We start from the raw sequence: 21387 nt of genomic DNA on the forward strand, positions 1-21387 counted from the left end.
ATCTGCTATTTAATATAGAGGCACACACACACACAGCAATACTGCAAGAACTGGAACAAACATGCACACACACACATACTGTAAACACACATGCACGCGCGCTTACTGATAAGATAGTGTATATGTCTTGTCAAGCAGCATGCTGTTGAACTCCACAGAATAAACTCCATTGTGTGTTTTCGTCAAGCTGGTGATTCTCAGCTCTCCAGTAGCCTGGTCCAGGGTTGTGCGGCTTTCAAAGATACCATAGGTATACAGCCCAAAATCATTGTCCAACTCTGCCGCCTTGTTCAAGCCATGCTTCCATGGGATGCATGTGATGGGGTCAGTTATAGTGGACTTGTCCGGCGTCAACACAAGATACTCTCCCACTTTTCTGTAGAGCTGTTCATTTGGAAAACCAGACATCATACGTGAAAGTGAACTAGTGACTTGTGTCCAGGTTAGAGGTTAACACTCTAAATGGGCCTACATTGCCCTATTGACATTGAACGTGATATATATTATCTACAGTAACCATAATAACAGTTAATGTCAGTTTTAAATGATGTGTCATGTAGTTCCTATGTGGACATTATGTTATGCATGGTTTATGTATAGCCCTTAAAATAAACTGATGCCAAACTACAGGAGGTAAGTGAAGGTTACCACGCACAATTTCAGCTGTTAAAATGTCTGTCCTTGCCAATACAATAGGCCTATAATATGTCATCATTGGGAGGCAGAAGTGGAAACCCCAAGAGTTGGGGAGTAACTGATTACATGTAACCTACCAACCCTGGAAACACCCTACTTCTTATGGTAAAGCCACCCACACACACACAGTCAAAATGAACCATCCTTATATGGACCTGCAGATAGGCCTTATGCACAGTCACATAGTACAGATATAGTGTGTTGTCGATATGGTATCGAAAACGTAGCATACTTGTGCGACCATGTTATATTTTTAGCAGTGTTAGCCTCTGTTGGCCATCAAGTAGCCTATTAATGTATATGCCATTGTAGGCTACCATTTGATACAATAAATGACAACATCACTGGAGTCATTGCAAATCAATTTGTGCCACTTGTGTAGCCTACCTGGAGCTGGCAAACCAATGTAATAAATAGCCTATAACTTCAGTTTATTGTTGTTGTAGCCTTGTGTTATTATGAACGCATTAGATTGACGGTAACAGTAGTCAGATTAGGCTACAGGTAAAACACATTCTAAAAAATAAACACTGGCTGTTGTTGACAAGCATATTCAGTTCATATACATATTATTCATATTTAATTCAGTGATTGAAATTATGGCCCCATCTTCAGTAGCCTATTCCAGCAGGCTATTGGGAAACACAAGCACTTCTTATTGCGAAATCGCCTCGCTATTCATATTGAATAATTTAGTCTGTTAATTTGGACTAAGCATTGTCTACATCTTGTCTAGGCTACTGTAGACTCTCTGAAATGAGATGTAGGCCTATCAGGGGCTATAGGCTACCTGCCTTTATCAAAGCAAACTATGGCAAAATGTAATTAGAATCATAAACCCAGATTTTAGTCTGTAGCCTATGCCTATTGAAATGACAAGTCAATCTCGCAAATGGGCCATCTATAATGGGTTGTAGACTTAACATCTGGAACATAACAGCACAATTGCCAGAAAATAGCCTAATATTAGTTTTTTTATGTTCATCCTAGTGTTTCTGCTCAGAGATTTCGAGATCGTCTGTCCAACTTTCATCACTCAAACTCTCCTGTTGGATTTATCTATAGTTATGCACATGCGCAAAGGGGATTGATTTACAATTATAAACCTGGTTCGAGCCCTTAATGCTGATTGGCTGAAAGACGTTGTATGTCAGACCATATACCACGGGTATGACAAAACATAACTTTTAACTGTTCTAATTAGTTGGAAACCAGTTCATGATAGCAATAAGGCACCCTGGGGGTTTGTGGTATATGGCCAATATACCATAGCAAACGGCTGTATCCAGGCACTCCGTGTCTGTTGTGCTTGAGAACATCCCTTAGCCCTGGTATATTGGCCATATACCCGTACCCCCTTGTACCTTATTGCTTAATCATAGCAGTCAAACGAGTTAAATCGACATCCATTGATGGAAAATGATCTGGCAAGTTTAACAAGGGCAAATTATATTTTCTCTTGCCACATATTCAAATTCCTTTATTAGGTCATGTCATAGCTTGCAATTATTATTTTGAGGAAACCAAATTTTACTTCTAACGTCGTTACAAGTTACTACGATATTCCTTCTTCATTGGCTCGATAACGTTATGGGAAAATGGTTTATTGAATAGATATGGCAACTCCTCTTGCCGTGATTTTTTTTTATTGGGTTAGTTTCCATGCCTTTTTGACGGGTTTTGAGTAGTCATTACGCTACAAATTGTAGCTTGACCTGGCAACCCTGCGCCCAACAATCCCCCGCCACTTTGCTTCTCTTCTGTTGGAAATGAGTGGCTTTCCGTAGTTTCATCAACCATATCGTCCTCAGAGGCACTGGGAGCCTTTTCTTTTAAGTCAATTTTCTAGTTTGTTTGTAACAAACAGTTTTATAGTATGTTGACTGAGGCTATGTATTCAGCCTACGTAGCAGACATGAGCTTTCTGTAAAAGTTAACGTCAAACTTGCCTGTTGAGCCACTCCATTTAAACAAATAGGATGGATGTAGCCTATGACAAAGGTCAAATAACCTAGCTAGCGATTTCACAGCTATGCAATATCCATTGTACGCTAAACATATTTTTAGGTTGACAATGACACAAAGTAATTACGGTCCTTTTTGCAGATTAATTCAGATTAGGTTATTCCATACTGTTTGGTGCCTCCCTGTGACACAAACACACAATACAATAGGCATGAGGCAGAACACACATTTTAGTCATTTAGCAGAAGCTCTTATCCAGAGTGACTTACAGGAGCAATTAGGGTTAAGTGCCTTGCTCACACTACACTACACAGCACAGTGATATGATTACATACATACATGCACAACATTAGATTTACATACAGGTTAAAAGAACTGTAGTACAAAATTATTACGTCAATATGAGCAAAAACGATAGATTTTTCCAAAAGTTTGATACAAATTGTCATGGAAAAATAACATTAGAAATGCTGATTGCCAAAGTAGGATACTAACTATGTAGGAGTATGAGAAGCAAATTACCCCCCCCCCTAGTGAAATGACTCTGCTTTCTGACCAATATCTTGACATGTGCATCACACTTGCTAGACATACACTTCTTCTTAAATAGAAGAGACGACAGAGGTGGAAGCTCAGAAATATGCAGAGTAGAAGCTGCAGCTTTGGACATTATTTACAAAACAACATTCAACTACACTGACCTTAACTAAGTGAGTGGACAGGTGACTCTTATAAATGGACCTCCCTTTCACCAATCATCAATCAGTCTATTGATATAGAAATGGGGCGGCAGGTAGCTTAGTGGTTAAGAGCGTTGTGCCAGTAACCGAAAGGTCGCTGGTTCTAATCCCCGAGCCGACTAGGTGAAAAATCTGTCGATGTGCCCTTGAGCAAGGCACTTAACCCTAATTGCTCCTGTAAGTTGCTCTGGATAAGAGCGTCTGCTAAATGACCAATTATTTATTTATTTAAATGTTCTCTGGACATTACAGCGCATTGTCCTCCAGCGCTGGTAGCCCAGATGAGACAGTGGGTTCTCTTCATGATCCTCTGTGTACCTCTGGTCCACAGTTCCCTGGCTAGAGAGACGTCAGTTAGGAATAAATCAGTAGGAACAAGAGTTGGTAACAGACTAACAGTCTACTTACAGTGAGTTGGCCAGAGTGGGGTAGAAGTATTGCACAATAAAAGGAAATGAAGTGAAAACAGTCTACATTGTTATCACACTCCAACTTACCGTCCTACAATACTGAATTATCTTCTGCTGCCCCCTCTCCATTGTCATTGTGGTACTTCACCCTGTCTTCGTTCAGCAGCATGGACCCCTCTGCAAGAAAACGCAATAGGAGAACTCAACTGGAGAAATTAAATCATTCAGAATTAATGTGATTCAAGAATGCTGTAATTACAATGGCACTGATTCCTGCTGTGTTATGAATGTTTATGACAGTTTAAGATGATGCCAGTCTTTCCCATCTATTTGAGACTGAGATCTGTACATTTATCCATTTATTCAGGGGACTTGAGGTGAACTATCCCTTTCCCATACACACCTGCTTTCACCTCTCCTTTTTCAGCTGTGTTTAGGTCGCCCCCTGGTCCAGCCATTTTAGTCTCATCCTTGCCTACTGGTCCAGCGCTGCCATCCGTTTTAGTCTTATCATTGCCCCCTGGTCCAGCGCTGCCATCCGTTTTAGTCTTATCATTGCCCCCTGCTCCAACGCTGCTGTCCGTTTTAGTCTTATCATTGCCCCCTGGTCCAACGCTGCTGTCCGTTTTAGTCTTATCATTGCCCCCTGGTCCAACGCTGTTGTCCGTTTTAGTCTTATCATTGCCACCTGGTCCAACGCTGCTGTCCGTTTTAGTATTATCATTGCCCCCTGGTCCAACGCTGCTGTCCGTTGTAGTCTTATCATTGCCCCCTGGTCCAACGCTGCTGTCCGTTTTAGTCTTATCATTGCCCCCTGGTCCAACGCTGTTGTCCGTTTTAGTCTTATCATTGCCCCCTGGTCCAACGCTGATGACCGTTGTAGTGTTATTATTGCCCCCTGAGGAAACACACAGAGAGGGTAAAAAATGTACTACAACCTTTCTACTGAACCACCAGTGTTTCCCAAACAGTGGTTTCGTAGACAGTGCAAGCCCTCCCACCGACCAACATATATGTTTTTCAAATCCGACTTGTTCTAACAATCCTCAACCTATTCGATTGTCGAATTCCAGTGGAATGCCACGATCACCTCCATCTGTGACTTACCTTCTTCAGGTTTTGTCACCGGCTTAACACTGTTGGCATTGTTGCCAGCCGTCCCTGAGGACAGAAGAGCAAAGTTTGTCTATAAATCAACTTCCTCTGTTAAGGGCTGTATGACTCCTATCCTGTCTGTGGGTAGTGTAGCTTACAGAGGGGAACTTTGTTCACAGTTGCACCAAATGATATTTCAGCATAACCCTGCATCTGCTTGGAAGAATCGTCAAAGCTTGATTCTAGCAAAGGTCTGTGGCAGTACCATCTCAGAAGAAATCACTAACAACACAAAGAGAATCAATCAAGTTCCTCTGATATTCTGAGATACGCAGATACACATCTAATGCTGCTTCTCCTTTATACAGTCTAAAATTAGCTCATGACTTCAGGAAATCCAAGATTCTGTAAAAAAAAGTATTAAATAAAAGTTGCAAGACTACAAGCAATGAGCTGTCGAAGATTTCTCCTACATTTCCACTCTAAGCTACTTCAATAATGAGGACACAACAGAGAACACCAATAAACAACTGGCGTACTGTACATGCACACCTAAGATCTACTGTAAATACAGGTAGAACAGGTATCATCATTTCAGAATGACTGTCAGCAAAATGGTGTAGATATTAGTAGTACATGCCCCCACTCACCTACAAGTTACCACTTACTAACCCCACATTTTGACAATAAGAATCACTTCAAAATAAAGGATACCAGTGGGCATAGCATCATACACAGTGACTTCCTGCTTACAGTCATCAACAACATAATTCAAATAAAATAGCAATCTAAGATCTTGTGATATTCTGAGATATGGAGATGAGCATCTATGCTACATCTAATGCTACTTCTGCTTTATGACGACAAAACCTGCAAACATCTCTAAACCAGCAACAGTCATATCAAACAAAACAACGTGGAAACAGTTCTCAGAACTCAAAATGTCCTGATTGACAACCATAGAGCAGATCAAATAAAGCAGAAGACTCACACTGAAGCACATTTAATAATTAGCTTTTGGAACGTACAAACTAGGGTGGAGGTGACAGAATCTTTATCGACAGTGTTCCCTCTATAGGTGACATTTTGACAGTGCACGAATGCATAGATATGAAGAGAAACCAAAACTAACCAGGTTATTTCAAATACTCATCACGGCAGTTAATTTAAAGCACATTTTCCTTGCAGATTCCAACTGCATCATTCACATTTTATATAGGCTAGCCCACACACCGATAACTTTAAACTCACATTAGTAATCATCACCTTCTCATAAGGTATGTAGATGTCTCAACAAAAACAATTTTCAAATAAATCCCACTACAAATTTGAGAAACATTTCTGGCAACATCTCCACATATCTGCATTGTCAAAATGGCCCCATAGAAGTACCATGTAAAAGGTGTGTTAGTGTTAACACCTGTGTTAGTGGGCTGATTGTTATTATTCTGATTCATGGAGTAATCTCTAGAAGACTTCTCCCCTACAGTGCTATAAACTGTATCCATGGTAACCCCAGAGAGAACCGCTGAAACTCCACAGTTGGCAACCTGAACATCCCCAACAGTGTGATAAACATTATCCGGGGCAATAGAATTCTGATTGTTGACTGCATCCCCTGTAAAGTTACACCATCCATCAACATTTGTTTACAGCAAACAGAGTAGAAGAAGTTCCTTGAATTTAAGATGTATTTGCCCTTTAAGTTTGCATATAAGAAAACATGGAAATATTCTGGGTTGTGGGATTACTGCTGTGCACTCGCACTCTCGCTTTATCTCACACAAACACACACACTAGGAGATTTCAAACACACACAATAGGAGATTTCTGGATTTCTGGGATGGGACAAAAACAACACTGCTGTCCTGTGCTGTGAGGAACCATGTGTGCAGTGCATGGAAGTACTGTATGTGTATATGGTGCAGTGCATGAATAATAATAATGTTGTGTTTGTATTACTGTGGGGAGCCAGTTAGCAGGTTGAATATGGATCAGAGTCAAGTTAGGGTAAAACTTACCAAACACTCCACCACAACACTTTCTCAAAAAGTCGATCCAGGTGTCTTGGGGATATCCTGAGATGAAAAAGAGACACACAAATTTAAGACATTATCAAGACACTTTCATACAAATGAAATTCACATTGTGTAACATTTTGGTGAATCAGTGAGTATGAATAGTTGAACCAGGAAGAGACAGAGAATCATCCTACCGTTTTTTTTCTTCCACACCAACCAAACTGGGGAGTAAAAATACAAATATTTTATTTTATTTTACCTTTATTTAACCAGGTAAGCCAGTTGAGAACAAGTTCTCATTTACAACTGCGACCTGGCCAAGATAAAGCAAAGCAGTGCGATAAAAACAACAACACATAGTTACATATGGGGTAAACAAAACATAAAGTCAAAAATACAACAGAAAATATATATACAGTGTGTGCAAATGTGGTAAGTTATGGAGGTAAGGCAATAAATAGGCCATAGTGCAAAATAATTACAATTTAGTATTAACACTGGAATGATAGATGTGCAGAAGATGATGTGCAAATAGAGATACTGGGGTGCAAATGAGCAAAATAAATAACAATATGGGGATGAGGTAGTTGGGTGGGCTAATTACAGATGGGCTGTGTACAGGTGCAGTGATCGGTAAACTGCTCTGACAACTGATGCTTAAAGTTAGTGAGGGAGATAAGAGTCTCCAGCTTCAGAGATTTTTGCAGTTCGTTCCAGTCATTAGCAGCAGAGAACCGGAAGGAATGGCGGCCAAAGGAGGTGTTGGCTTTGGGGATGACCAGTGAGATATACCTGCTGGAGCACATACTACGGGTGGGTGTTGCTATGGTGACCAATGAGCTAAGATAAGGCGGGGATTTGCCTAGCAGTGATTTATAGATGACCTGGAGCCAGTGGGTTTGGCGCCGAATATGGAGTGAGGGCCAGCCAACGAGAGCGTACAGGTCACAATGGTGGGTAGTATATGGGGCTTTGGTGACAAAACGGATGGCACTGTGATAGACTACATCCAATTTGCTGAGTAGAGTGTTGGAGGCTATTTTGTAAATGACATCGCCGAAGTCAAGGATCGGTAGGATAGTCAGTTTTACGAGGGCATGTTTGGCAGCATGAGTGAAGGAGGCTTTGTTTGTGAAATAGGAAGCTGATTCTAGATTTAACTTTGAATTGGAGATGCTTAATGTGAGTCTGGAAGGAGAGTTTACGGTCTAACCAGACACCTAGGTATTTGTAGTTGTCCACATATTCTAAGTCAGACCCGCCGAGAGTAGTGATTCTAGTCGGGCGGGCGGGTGCAAGCAGCGTTCGTTTGAAGAGCATGCATTTAGTTTTACTAGCGTTTAAGAGCTGTTGGAGGCTACGGAAGGAGTGCTGTATGGCATTGAAGCTTGTTTGGAGGTTTGTTAACACAGTGTCCAATGAAGGGCCAGATGTATACAAAATGGTGTCTTCTTAATTACAAGTCTGCATTAATATTATGTCAGCTATTGAATATGACTTTACCCACAATTACATGCTTAAACTGCAATAAGCAACCATTTCTGAGAGCACCAATAAACAACCTACATAGAGTACCTGCACCCCTGTAAAATAACATAGCCAGCGATTTCACATCTAATATCCATTGAACTCTAAACATATTTTTAGGTTACCACAAATTGATTACGGTCCTTTTTGCTGATTAATTAATTAATTCAGATTAGGCTAATCCATACTGTGCGAGGTCCAAATTGGTGCCTCACTGTGACACATTATGAAGACTGTCCCCTACGGCAGGTGGTGCATCTAACCCCCTGTCTTGTCTGTAGCAGTAGCCTGAACAATACTGTAAATACAGGTAGAACAGGTATCCCCTTCAGGGGGTATAGCTCACTGTTGTTGCTGCTGTTATGTCAATCTGTGCTTCAGAAATATGTACATGTGCAGTGCTCTGTTACTATAGAGGTGCTGTTCTTACCTGTTATGGCGGCGACAACAGCAGCTACAATGAAAATGGCAACCAAAGCAACAAGACCACCAACTTCAGAAGACTTTGAGAGGAGTTGATCAGATATTCAACAGAGTGCAGCATTCAAAATGTCCTACAACACTAGCAGTGTTACTAACATATAAATACATAAGACTGTAGCACACTTATGAGTGTCCACTCACCTGGGCCAAACACATCAACAACTGGCTCGCTGACTTCCCCTTCCCCACTAACAGCGTTATTCAGCTTGCAGGTGTAACCATTGTTTGATTTCCCAGTGTTGTTCTTAGAGACAATCAGCTGTTTGTCTATGACCTCCCACGCCCCTCTCCCACTTTCCAGCTGTAGGTGACGGGTTCAGCATCAGTGGTGTCGCCTTCACAGGACAGAATGCAGGAGGTTTTGTTGGTGTTACAGAAAGAAGTGATTGTGGGTTTGGGGACTTCCTCTGTAAATAGAGGAAAGAAACAGGAATAATTTGGGAAAATGCTTGTGAGGCACTGAATAACCTGCTGTTTCTACAAGTCCACCCACACACATATACACATGTACATACATACAGATGTATGCACACACAGACACACACACACCCACACACACACAGAGAAACACTTACTGATAAAAGACAGTTTATATGTCTTGTCTTGCAGTTTGCCGTTGAACTCCAGAGAATAAACTCCACTGTCTGTTTTCTTCAATCCACTGATTCTCAGCTCTCCAGTAGTCAGGTTCAGGGTTATGCGGCCTTTGAAGGCAGCATAGATTTCCAGACCAAAATCCTTGTCCCACTCTGCCACCTTGTTCTTCCCATGCTTCCATAGGATGCTTATGATGGGGTCAGTCACTGTGGCCTTGTCTGGTTTCAACACGAGCTCACCTCCCACTTTATGATAAAGATCTGGAAAAGCAGACATTTCATACATGTAAAAGAGTATCAATGTATCCAGGGTAACACATTATGGTTAGGGTATGAATATGTGGTCCTAACCTTATTGGCATTGAAAGTGACATTATTATGAACCTTTACTTTTTATGTCAAGAATTCTGCTTGCTGGGCGTACCTGGCCTATCTAGTCTGCCCACTTTGCCAGTATTTGCCCCCTCACCACCACCACTGGAAATGTATCTACGCTACACCATAGATGAAAATCTTTGGGTACACCCTGCCTCTGAGGTTGTCCACTATTATATCACCAGCTAGGTTTCCATCCAATTTGCGACTGATTTTCATGTGAATATTCAAAAATCTGCATAAAACAATATGCACATTTTCCCACCAGAGATATGTTTCCATTAAACTGAGTTTTTGCGGATAAAAGGCTGTATGATGACGTAGTGAAAATACAAATTATGCCATTAAATTCCCATGTTCCGAATAAAAAATACAAGTTTAATTGGGTTTCCATCGCATTTTACACTCTACTGATGGTTTGTCCAAATCTTTTGCGTTATATAGACTGTTGTGTTATATAGACTGTTATCTACATAACTGTTATCTACAGCTAAGGTATCTACATTATGAGATTATTATGGATAAGAGCGAAATTATTTGTATTTATCAAATTGCAACAAAGCATCGATCATCATGTCACCAGAATAAGAACGTCAATATTTATTGGAAAGGAGCATCAAACTCATAACCTTGCACATTCACCACCCTGTGAAGTTCATCATCATGTGTTTAATCTGTAGCCTAATAAACTGCATGCTATCCCGAGTCGTAGTAGGAGGACCACACTACATGTCATCGCGTGTGTCACGATCGTCAGGGAGAGACCAAGACGCAGCGTTGAATGCGTACATATTTATTAATAGAATGATCACACGATCAAAACAACGGACGATAACGTGATGTCTACGGTTTAACACAAACCAAAAAAGAACAAGAAACCACAAACACAAAGTGAAAAGACAGACAGTTAAATATGGCTCCCAATCAGAGACAACCAGCTGACACTCGTTGCCTCTGATTGGGAGTCACTCAGGCCAACAAAGAAATACAAACATAGAATTACACACCCTGGCTCAACATAACAGTGTCCCCAGAGCCAGGGCGTGACACTACCCCCCCCTAAAGGCGCGGACTCCGACCGCGCCAACTAAATACCACAGGGGAGGGACCGGGTGGGCACTCCGCCTTGGCGGCCGATCCGGCTCCGGGCCTGATCCCCACTCCCTCTCCAACCCCCCAAAGTACCCCTGGTCCGGTCTGGCCCCGCTGGCCGGAGCTGGACTGCACACTGATGGAGCGGATTGCTCTAGCTCCGGCGTAACGCATCTGACCGGTGCCGGACCAGGCACCAGTGGAACAGGCACGGGCCGTGCCGGACCGACGACGCACACCACTGGCTTGGTGTGGGGAACAGGCACAGGCCGTGCTGGACTGACGACGCACACCACTGGCTTGGTGTGGGGAGCAGGAGCGGGCCGGACAGGGCTGACGAAACGCACCACAGACTTGGTGCGGGGAGCAGGAATGGGCCGGACTGGGCTGGCGACGCGCACCACAGACTTGGTGCGGAGAGCAGGAACGGGCCGGACAGGGCTGACGAAACGCACCACAGACTTGGTGCGGGGAGCAGGAATGGGCCGGACTGGGCTGGCGACGCGCACCACAGACTTGGTGCGGGGAGCAGGAATGGGCCGGGCCGAGCTGGCGATGCGCACCGTAGACTTGGTGCGAGTGGCAGGAACAGGCCGGACCGTACTGGGAACACACACCACTGGCCCTACGTGGGGATCAGGAACAGGCCGGACCGGACTGGCAACACACGCCAGTACCTCTCGCCGTGCCTCTACATCTTCCACCCCCTCTTCGACCAGTGGCCCCCGTAACCTGGCGGCCTCCTCTGCCAATCCGCTGGGCCGCTCTGCCGCGGTCTCCTGCTGGCCCGTCGTCCACGGCGTTAGCCCCCCCCTAAAAATTTTCGGGGCGTCTCTCCTACCCGTGGACCAGGTCTCCATGTCCCTCGCCAGCCTTTCGCCCTTCTGCCACAAGGTCAAGCCCTTCTCTTCCTCACTCGGCTTGACCCAGTCGAGGAGGCGAAGGAGATCTGTTAGGGATCTCCCTGGCGATGGCTCCTGGACACGCTGCTTGGTCACATCTTGGTGGTTTCTTCTGTCACGATCGTCAGGGAGAGACCAAGGCGCAGCGTTGAATGCGTACATATTTATTAATAGAATGATCACACGATCAAAACAACGGACGATAACGTGATGTCTACGGTTTAACACAAACCAAAAAAGAACAAGAAACCACAAACACAAAGTGAAAAGACAGACAGTTAAATATGGCTCCCAATCAGAGACAACCAGCTGACACTCGTTGCCTCTGATTGGGAGTCACTCAGGCCAACAAAGAAATACAAACATAGAATTACACACCCTGGCTCAACATAACAGTGTCCCCAGAGCCAGGGCGTGACAGCGTGACCAAGTTTATTTCGATATGATGGTTATTATAACCATAAAAGCGCATAAAAGCGCAATTAAAGATCCCACCTTGTCTAGCGTATTTTGTTTTGTTGACATTTGGAAAGTTTACCGAAAAATGTTGTTTCACACACACACGTAAACACACATGTACACACACATACACACGTACACACACACATAAACACTTACTGATAACATAATGTATATGTCCGCTAAAGCAGTTTGTTTGCTGTTGAACTCCACATAATAAACCTCACTGATTGTTTTCAACATAGTGCAGCATTCAAAATGTCCTACAACACTGGCAGTGTTACTGACATATCAATACATAAGACAGTAGCACACTTATGAGTGTCCACTCACCTGAGCCAAACACCTCTTGTCATGTGAATTTCTATCTCTAATTCAACCTAAGCTTGAATCATTACCAGAGGTTGTAAGGCTCTGGTTTTAATCATCAATGATTCAAGGTCCACAACTCACAAGTCTTATCTGTATTTTTATTCATGGAGAGAGCTCTCCCGCTAAAAACACATACATACTGTTTTTATACTTCTTGACAAACAAAGGCACTATGCTCCTCCCACCTTTAGGTGGCTTTCTTAAACAGTTCCCGCCTCCTCCTTTACCCTTGAATGTTTAGTACCCCCTCTGTTAGTGGGTTGACACTACATGATAATTCGAATATCGTATACACATTTCTACGGTATTTGGGGTGAAATCCTTTAGTCATTATTTTTAATACACAAATTAATCTATCAATCCACCCTTTTGACTAAATGGTTTCATCTTCAGGATAAATGTATTTACAAACATGTTTAATCTCAGAGATCAGTTCTATTTATCTACTTCCAATCATAGGTCTTCTTTTTAGGATTTTCCCTATGACCTTCATACATCAGAACCAATAAACGTTTCATCCAATTGCGGTCTTTCAGGGTCAAAGTCGTCGTTATCCCCCAAGCCTGGAGGATTGTATTTCCCGCTCTCCTGGTCAGAGTCCGGAGTCGGTCCATCTCTTATCATTTGGTGAGATACTGCATTCACCAACGCCTTGCTCACCAATCCTCGGACACAGGGAACAAGACAACAACCACATAATACAATAATTCCCATACAAACACTGACTGCCCCTAAGATGGTTGCTGCTATGGTTTTCCATTTACCAAATATTTCATCAAACCATCTATCCACAATGTACTAACTTCTGAGTTCAGTTCATCCTTCACTTAGTGCAGTTAATTCTGTAAGAGCTCTGGCGACTGTCCCATCCAGTGTGGTGTTGTTAGGGATAAATATGCAATAATGGCTTATCTTTCTATAGACACCGGCCCTTTCTGCCTGATCTAGAACCAACCTCTACTAAGTTATGAGCGGGATGGCGGATAATCGCTCAGAGATCCCCTTTACTGCATCTCTAGTCTGGTCAATAAATCGTTGTTGGTTGTAATAGATATAATTTATCCAATCCATATTTTTGTTTATTGTCACCCACCAGAAAAATGTTGTAGTAAAACTCTCCCATATTTGATTCATAGCTTTGTATTCGTCTGGAACACCCCTGGGGATGCCTATACCATCTATCCAAATTGGGCTATTTCCTTCCTGACTTATATTTCTTTTTCTCCTAATTATTCTTCCTGTCACTGGTCTTTGATGACCAATTCTTACAGGTTGGACCAACAATACTGGTGCACAAGTACCCACCCATCCCTCTGGTAATGTCTGCCGAATGCTCCCTTTGTTAGTGCATGCCCACCACACATCAGTCTGAGGGATGGTTAGGCTCCTAATTTTTTTTCCTCCCTTCCTTATCTAAATCAGTCACATTAATTATCTCCTTACAGCCATCAAAATCACCCAAGTTACGGGTGCCATTTCTTTGTCTGTAACACTGGTATTCGCCAGGAGTTAAAGTGAATCTAGGTGGGCTGGCCCAGTATGTCAATTTTGCCAGCCCAATCCCTGTGCAATTTGGCTCTTTTTGATTGGACCCCAGGTCTAATACACAGGGAAACATTGCCTTTGGCATTGGGGCGGTCAACATTGTCGGTCGCCCAATGGAGCATGCATAACAATTGGTCTCCCCCAAGGCCCTAGCGGTGTATTTCATCCACTTTAACCAGAGATTCTCATCAGGGACCCCCTCCACTTCCCCATTGTTGTCACGGTTTCGGCCGAGGCTGCTCCTCCTCCTTGTTCGGGCAGGCTTCGGCGGTCGTCGTCCCCGGAGTACTAGTTACCACCGTTCGATGTTTCATGTTTGTTTGGTTTTGTCTGTTTGTACACCTGTCCCTTGTTAGTGTTTGATTTTTGTTTCCTATTTAGTTATCGTGTCTTGGGTCAGGTGTTATGTGTGATTGTTATGTCAGCTGTTGCTGTTGATGGGTTTTCTCTCTCGTGTTGTTTGTATCGAGAGTCCGCACTGCGTGCGCCTTTTCTTGTTTTTACGCACTGTTGTGTGTGTGCGTAATTTGTTCATGCCTCCCGGTTGGGTTGGCTATTCACCTGTTTGGAGTTACTATTTTGGATTACTAAAGTCTGTTGACGAACACCCTTGTTCCTGCGCTTGATTCCCTGCACCACATCCACACTCAGCGTTCTGACAGAATCACACATCCACCCATGGAATCAGCAGGAGCAACCGCGCCAACGGACATTATGGAGGACCGTCTTCGTGGGCAGGAGGACAGGATCAACCAGATCGGTCACGCCCTGGATCGGGTGATGAACACTCTCCACCGATGGGAAAGCAGCGGGGTACCCACGCCCCCACCTACCGGACCATCCCCATCGGTCAGTCCTCCTGCCCCCCTTCCGGAACCCAGCGGGATTCGGCTCTCGCTCCCGAGGGCGTACGACGGCTCCGCTGCCGGGTGTCAAGGGTTCCTGCTGCAAGTGGAGCTCTACCTCGCCACCGTACACCCGGCGCCCTCGGGACACGAGAGCGTCTCCGCCCTCATCTCCTGTCTCACCGGCAAGGCGTTGGAGTGGGCCAACGCCGAATGGAGGAGAATAGACGCCGCTACTATTACCTATGCGGAGTTCTCCCGCCGCTTCCGTGCCGTGTTTGACCATCCACCAGAAGGGAAGGCGGTGGGGGAGTGTCTGTTCTACCTCCGACAGGGGATGAGGAGCGCACAGGATTTTGCTTTGGAGTTCCGGACTCTAGCGGCAGATGCAGGGTGGAATGAGCGGGCCCTCATAGACCACTTCCGCTGCAGCCTCCGGGAGGACGTCCAGAGAGAGTTGGCGTGCAGGGATACCACGTTGTCGTTTGACCAACTGGTCGATATGGCCATTCGGCTGGACACCCTGCTCGCCACCCGTGGACGTCCCGGGTGGGGGTTGCCCATTCCACCTTCCGGCACCTCCGAGCCGAGCCCTATGGAGCTCGGAGGTGCTGGCGCTAGAGAACGGAGGAGTAGGAACCCGAGGGGGGCCGTTCCCTGCACCAACTGTGGCCGTGGAGGGCACACCGCGGCTAGGTGTTGGGGAAGGTCCCCCGGTGGAGGTGAAGGCAGGCCACGCATTGGGGAGTCCTCCCAGGTGAGTAGGCACCCTACTTACCCAGAGCTTTCTGTCGTTCACATAACCTTGCCTGTTTGTTTTCCACAGGTTGCACCTCGTTCCCAGCATAAGGCGCTAGTAGATTCAGGCGCAGCTGGGAATTTTGTAGATCGCCAGTTCTGTGTAGAGTTAGGGATTCCTCTCCTTCCCGTTGATAAGCCTTTCCCTGTACATGCCCTAGATAGCCGTCCGTTAGGATCTGGGTTGATTAGGGAGGTCACAGCGCCCCTTAAGATGGTGACGCAGGGGGGTCATGAGGAGACGATTCAGCTCTATCTGATTGACTCTCCTGCGTATCCGGTGGTGCTGGGGCTTCCCTGGTTGATTACCCATGACCCTACTATTTCGTGGCGAGAGAAAGCTCTTAAAGGGTGGTCTGCTCAGTGTGAGGGGCTGTGTCTGGGTGTTTCCATAGGGGCGACCTCGGTGGAAAGTCCGAATCTAATGCCAGCACTGCATATTCCCCCCGAGTATGAGGATTTGAAACTGGTGTTTAGTAAGACTAGGGCGGCGCAGCTGCCGCCTCATAGACAGGGGGATTGTGCGATAGATCTCCAGTCAGGAGCAGCCCTCCCGCGGAGCCATGTGTATCCCTTGTCTCAAGAGGAGAGGAAGGCGATGGAAACTTACATCGCCGAGTCTCTGAGACAGGGATACATACGGGCCTCCACTTCACCCGCTTCCTCGAGCTTCTTTTTTGTGAAGAAAAAAGATGGAGGTTTGCGCCCGTGTATTGATTACCGCGGTCTCAATCAGATTACGGTGAAGTACAGTTATCCACTTCCTCTGATTGCGACTATGACGGAGTCATTGCACGGTGCTCAGTTCTTCACAAAATTGGATCTCAGGAGCGCATATAACTTGGTGCGCATTAGAGAGGGCGATGAATGGAAGACAGCATTTAGCACGACCTCCGGTCATTACGAGTATCTCGTCATGCCATATGGGTTAATGAATGCTCCCTCAGTCTTCCAATCCTTTGTAGATGAGATTTTCCGGGACATGCAGGGGCAGGGAGTAGTCGTGTACATAGACGATATTCTGGTGTACAGTTCTACCCGAGCTGAGCATGTAGCCCTGGTGCACCGAGTTTGAGGAGACTGTTGGAGCATGACCTATATGTCAAGGCAGAGAAATGTCTGTTCTTTCAGAAGTCGGTCTCCTTTTTGGGTTATCAGTTGTCTGCGTCAGGGGTGAAGATGGAGGTTGACCGGGTGTCAGCTGTGCGTAATTGGCAAACCCCAACCACTGTGAAAGAGGTGCAACAGTTCTTGGGTTTTGCGAATTATTACCGGAGGTTTATCCGGGGTTTTGGACAGGTGGCAGCTCCCATAACGTCTCTGTTGAAGGGGGGTCCGGTGCGCTTGCGGTGGTCTGCTGAGGCGGACAGGGCTTTTGGGAGACTGAAGGACCTGTTTACCTCGGCGCCGGTGTTGGCGCATCCGGATCCCGCTTTACCATTCCAGGTAGAGGTAGACGCGTCCGAGGCCGGTATTGGGGCCGTCCTCTCACAACGGTCTGGCACACCACCTAAGCTCCGCCCCTGTGCCTTTTATTCTAAGAAGCTCAGTCCGGCGGAGCGGAATTATGACGTAGGGGACAGGGAGCTGTTAGCCGTGGTACAGGCCCTAAAGGTGTGGAGGCATTGGCTTGAGGGGGCTCAACACCCTTTCCTCATTTTGACGGACCACCGTAACCTGGAGTACATCCGGGCAGCTAGGAGACTGAATCCTCGCCAGGCCCGCTGGACTATGTTTCTAGCCCGGTTTGTGTTTAAAATCACTTACATCCCTGGGTCCCAGAACGGGAAGGCAGATGCCCTGTCTCGGCGGTATGACATGGAGGAGAGGTCCGTTGAGCCCACTCCCATACTACCAAAGTCTTGTCTGGTGGCACCGGTGGTATGGGAGGTCGATGCAGAGATCGAGCGGGCGTTACGCACCGACCCAAGTCCTCCACAGTGTCCAGTGGGTCGGACGTACGTTCCGCTCGAGGTACGCGATCGCCTCATTTATTGGGCTCATACGTCCCCCTCCTCTGGACATCCAGGTATCGGCCGGACAGTTCACTGCCTTAGCACTAAGTACTGGTGGCCAACGTTAGCCAGGGATGTGAGGGTTTATGTCTCCTCCTGTTCGGTGTGTGCACAGTGTAAGGCGCCCAGACATTTGCCCAGGGGTAAGCTACAACCCCTGCCCGTTCCACAACGACCCTGGTCCCACCTCTCGGTGGACTTTGTTACAGACCTTCCCCCCTCACAGGGGAATACTACCATCCTGGTCGTTGTGGATCGGTTCTCGAAGGCCTGTCGTCTCCTTCCCATGCCGGGTCTCCCTACTGCCCTACAGACCGCTGAGGCTCTGTTTACCCATGTCTTCCGGCATTACGGGGTACCCGAGGATATAGTGTCTGATCAAGGCCCCCAGTTCACCTCCAGAGTGTGGAGAGCCTTTATGGAACGGTTGGGGGTTTCGGTGAGCCTTACCTCGGGTTACCACCCGGAGAGTAATGGGCAGGTTGAACGTGTCAACCAGGATGTGGGTAGGTTTCTGAGGTCTTATTGCCAGGGCCGGCCGGAGGAGTGGGCGAGATACGTTCCGTGGGCCGAGATGGCGCAGAACTCTCTCCGCCACTCCTCCACCCAACTAACCCCTTTCCAGTGTGTGTTAGGGTACCAGCCGGTTCTGGCACCTTGGCACGAGAGCCAGATTGAGGCCCCTGCGGTGGATGAGTGGGTGCGGCGCTCGGAGGAGACATGGAACGCTGCCCACGTCCATCTGCAGCGGGCCATCCGTCGGCATAAGACGAGCGCCGATCTCCACCGCAGTGAGGGGCCTGTATACGCACCTGGAGATCGAGTCTGGCTCTCGACCAGAAACCTGCCCCTCCGCCTGCCCTGCCGGAAGCTGGGTCGGCGGTTTGTGGGGCCATTCAAAGTCCTGAGGAGGTTAAACGAGGTGTGTTACAGGTTAGAACTGCCTATTGATTACAGGAATATTAACCCCTCGTTCCATGTGTCTCTCCTCAGGCCGGTGGTAGCTGGTCCACTCCAGGACTATGAGATAGAGGAGACTCCTCCGCCCCCGTTGGACATCGAGGGGGCTCCGGCGTACACTGTGAGGTCCATCATTGATTCGAGACGCCGGATGGGGGGTCTCCAATATCTCGTGGAGTGGGAGGGGTACGGCCCGGAGGAGCGGTGCTGGGTGCCGAGGAGGGACATATTAGACCTGTCCCTGCTGACCGAGTTCCATCGGGGTCATCCTACGCGCCCTGCTCCGCGTCGTCCTGGTCGTCCCCGAGGCCGGGATCGGCGCACGGCTGGAGCCGCGCGTCAAGGGGGGGGGTACTGTCACGGTTTCGGCCGAGGCTGCTCCTCCTCCTTGTTCGGGCAGGCTTCGGCGGTCGTCGTCCCCGGAGTACTAGCTACCACCGTTCGATGTTTCATGTTTGTTTGGTTTTGTCTGTTTGTACACCTGTCCCTTGTTAGTGTTTGATTTTTGTTTCCTATTTAGTTATCGTGTCTTGGGTCAGGTGTTATGTGTGATTGTTATGTGTGATTGTTATGTCAGCTGTTGCTGTTGATGGGTTTTCTCTCTCGTGTTGTTTGTATCGAGAGTCCGCACTGCGTGCGCCTTTTCTTGTTTTTACGCACTGTTGTGTGTGTGCGTAATTTGTTCATGCCTCCCGGTTGGGTTGGCTATTCACCTGTTTGGAGTTACTATTTTGGATTACTAAAGTCTGTTGACGAACACCCTTGTTCCTGCGCTTGATTCCCTGCACCACATCCACACTCAGCGTTCTGACAATTGTTCCAGTCTTGGAGGAGAAAATCTTTCATAGTGGACGGGTTAGTCAAATTGACTCCGTCATCCCTTGACTGATTTACTCGGTCTATTGCCATTAATGGATTAATGACAGTACCTGATCCCTCTATATCTTTTGACTCCATTAAATATAATCTTAGACAAGTATCCCGTCCGTATACGTCCGCGCAAGCCCAGTAAGTTATTTTCATGTCCTCTTTAGTGACCTTTACTATCGTTACTACCATCTCCGTGGGGATGTCGTTATACCTTCTTATCCTCCATCTGGACGTCCAGCCCCCCCCGTCTCATATCTCCTTCCCCGAGTATGTCTAAATACCTGAGCCCAGGAACAATCCGCTGAGGGGGCTGAACATAAATACAACGGGATCTTATAATCCCATGTAGCTTGCTTATCCGCTCTGATAAGATCCCTAATCATAATTTTGAATCTTACTCCCCACCCTTCTCTGACTCCTATTTTGTAGATCACTCGCCCTTGATGGTCAGTATGTCGGGTCGCTTTCCCTTTATTTCTTAATAATGGTAAGGCCATAGCGTAATTGGTGCGAGGTGGTGGTGGATCTTGACATACCACGACTATTGCCGAGACTATGATGCAGCTCAGGGTCACCCATATTCCCAAAAACCGCCAACCCTCTCCTGTCTTGAGTCCTTCTGCTCGGTACCACCCCATACTCACACCCTAGGAACACACTACAGTGATGATAGGTCTGGGTAGGAGATCTTCGTTGACAGAGGTGACCCCCGGACCCTGTGGCCCAGTTCTGCTCGTCAACTCTGCGTGTGCTAAGCGGTGCTTGTATGTGGTCTTACCTTCTTGCAGTGGGTAACATGGACCCAGGTTCCTCTCTCTGCTATTCTAATGGCCAAGGTGGTGACCAACATAACCTGATAGGGCCCTTCCCAACAGGCCTGCTTCCAGTTTTCCTTCTAGTGACTGGATGCTCACCAGTCACCTGGTTAGATAGTGGGTCACCTTCTCCTTTAGTTCACCTGTGGGGCACAAAACCTCTGACATACGGGTGTGGTTAATAAACTATCTTCACACATGTTCAGATTAATGTAACAATTTCTGACTGCATTCTCTTTTTAGACTGTATCTAAAAAAATGTTTAAAAAAAAAAAAGTATTTTGTCCTCTCCTTCGTATATTATTTAATCCTACAATTAGCCTCTTCCCCCCTCTTGACACATATTTCTGCTTATGTGTCAATTTTTTACCACCTTCCTAAACATTCCCTTAGGTAATTTATCAACCAATTGCCATGCCTTTCATTTTTGAGATTGTCTTTTGCTTCTTTATTGCTCCTCCCACTTCCTTTGTCTTTATGGCGGCTAAATTCGACTTTCATTTATTCAGAATCAATTAGTAATCCAATCAAACAATCTCTTATCTTGTAAAAACACTTATGTTTAATTCAACCTCTGTTCTACCCGGGCTTGACCTGAAGACTGATTGTTGGACATGACAAGTCCATATTTGGGTCACCTAAGTGTTCTGCCTAGCAACAAAGAATAAAAACCTCTATGTTCGTGATTAACCCAGTTATCTCTAATAGCCCACCAAAAAAAAACTCATCTTTAAATCACGACCAATGTCATATCCCTCCATCTACCATTTGGGTAACATCCCTGATATATGTATGAAAAGCTAAGA

General features: G+C 46.1%; 2 protein-coding genes across 2 annotated transcripts in view; both read right to left on the reverse strand.

The window, feature by feature from the left end:
* Window positions 1–3220: 3220 nt before the first annotated feature.
* The window catches only part of LOC311109869 (uncharacterized protein), a 75099-nt gene continuing 56932 nt past the window's right edge, over window positions 3221–21387 (reverse strand). The window contains exons 8-12 of the mRNA XM_084152883.1: window positions 6928–6984; window positions 4919–4972; window positions 4215–4709; window positions 3899–3988; window positions 3221–3740 (exon numbers count right to left, since the gene is read on the reverse strand). Coding sequence (XP_084009009.1) covers window positions 3903–3988; window positions 4215–4709; window positions 4919–4972; window positions 6928–6984 — 692 coding nt within the window. The 3' untranslated portion in view covers window positions 3221–3740; window positions 3899–3902. The remainder of the gene's footprint in view (window positions 3741–3898; window positions 3989–4214; window positions 4710–4918; window positions 4973–6927; window positions 6985–21387) is intronic.
* The window catches only part of LOC311109867 (titin-like), a 41971-nt gene continuing 29773 nt past the window's right edge, over window positions 9190–21387 (reverse strand). Inside the window, exons 12-13 of the mRNA XM_084152881.1 lie at window positions 9513–9794; window positions 9190–9344 (exon numbers count right to left, since the gene is read on the reverse strand). Coding sequence (XP_084009007.1) covers window positions 9205–9344; window positions 9513–9794 — 422 coding nt within the window. The 3' untranslated portion in view covers window positions 9190–9204. The remainder of the gene's footprint in view (window positions 9345–9512; window positions 9795–21387) is intronic.

This window comes from Coregonus lavaretus (assembly GCF_964263955.1).
Source record: "Coregonus lavaretus genome assembly, chromosome: 35".
In the NCBI taxonomy this organism is placed as follows: domain Eukaryota; kingdom Metazoa; phylum Chordata; class Actinopteri; order Salmoniformes; family Salmonidae; genus Coregonus; species Coregonus lavaretus.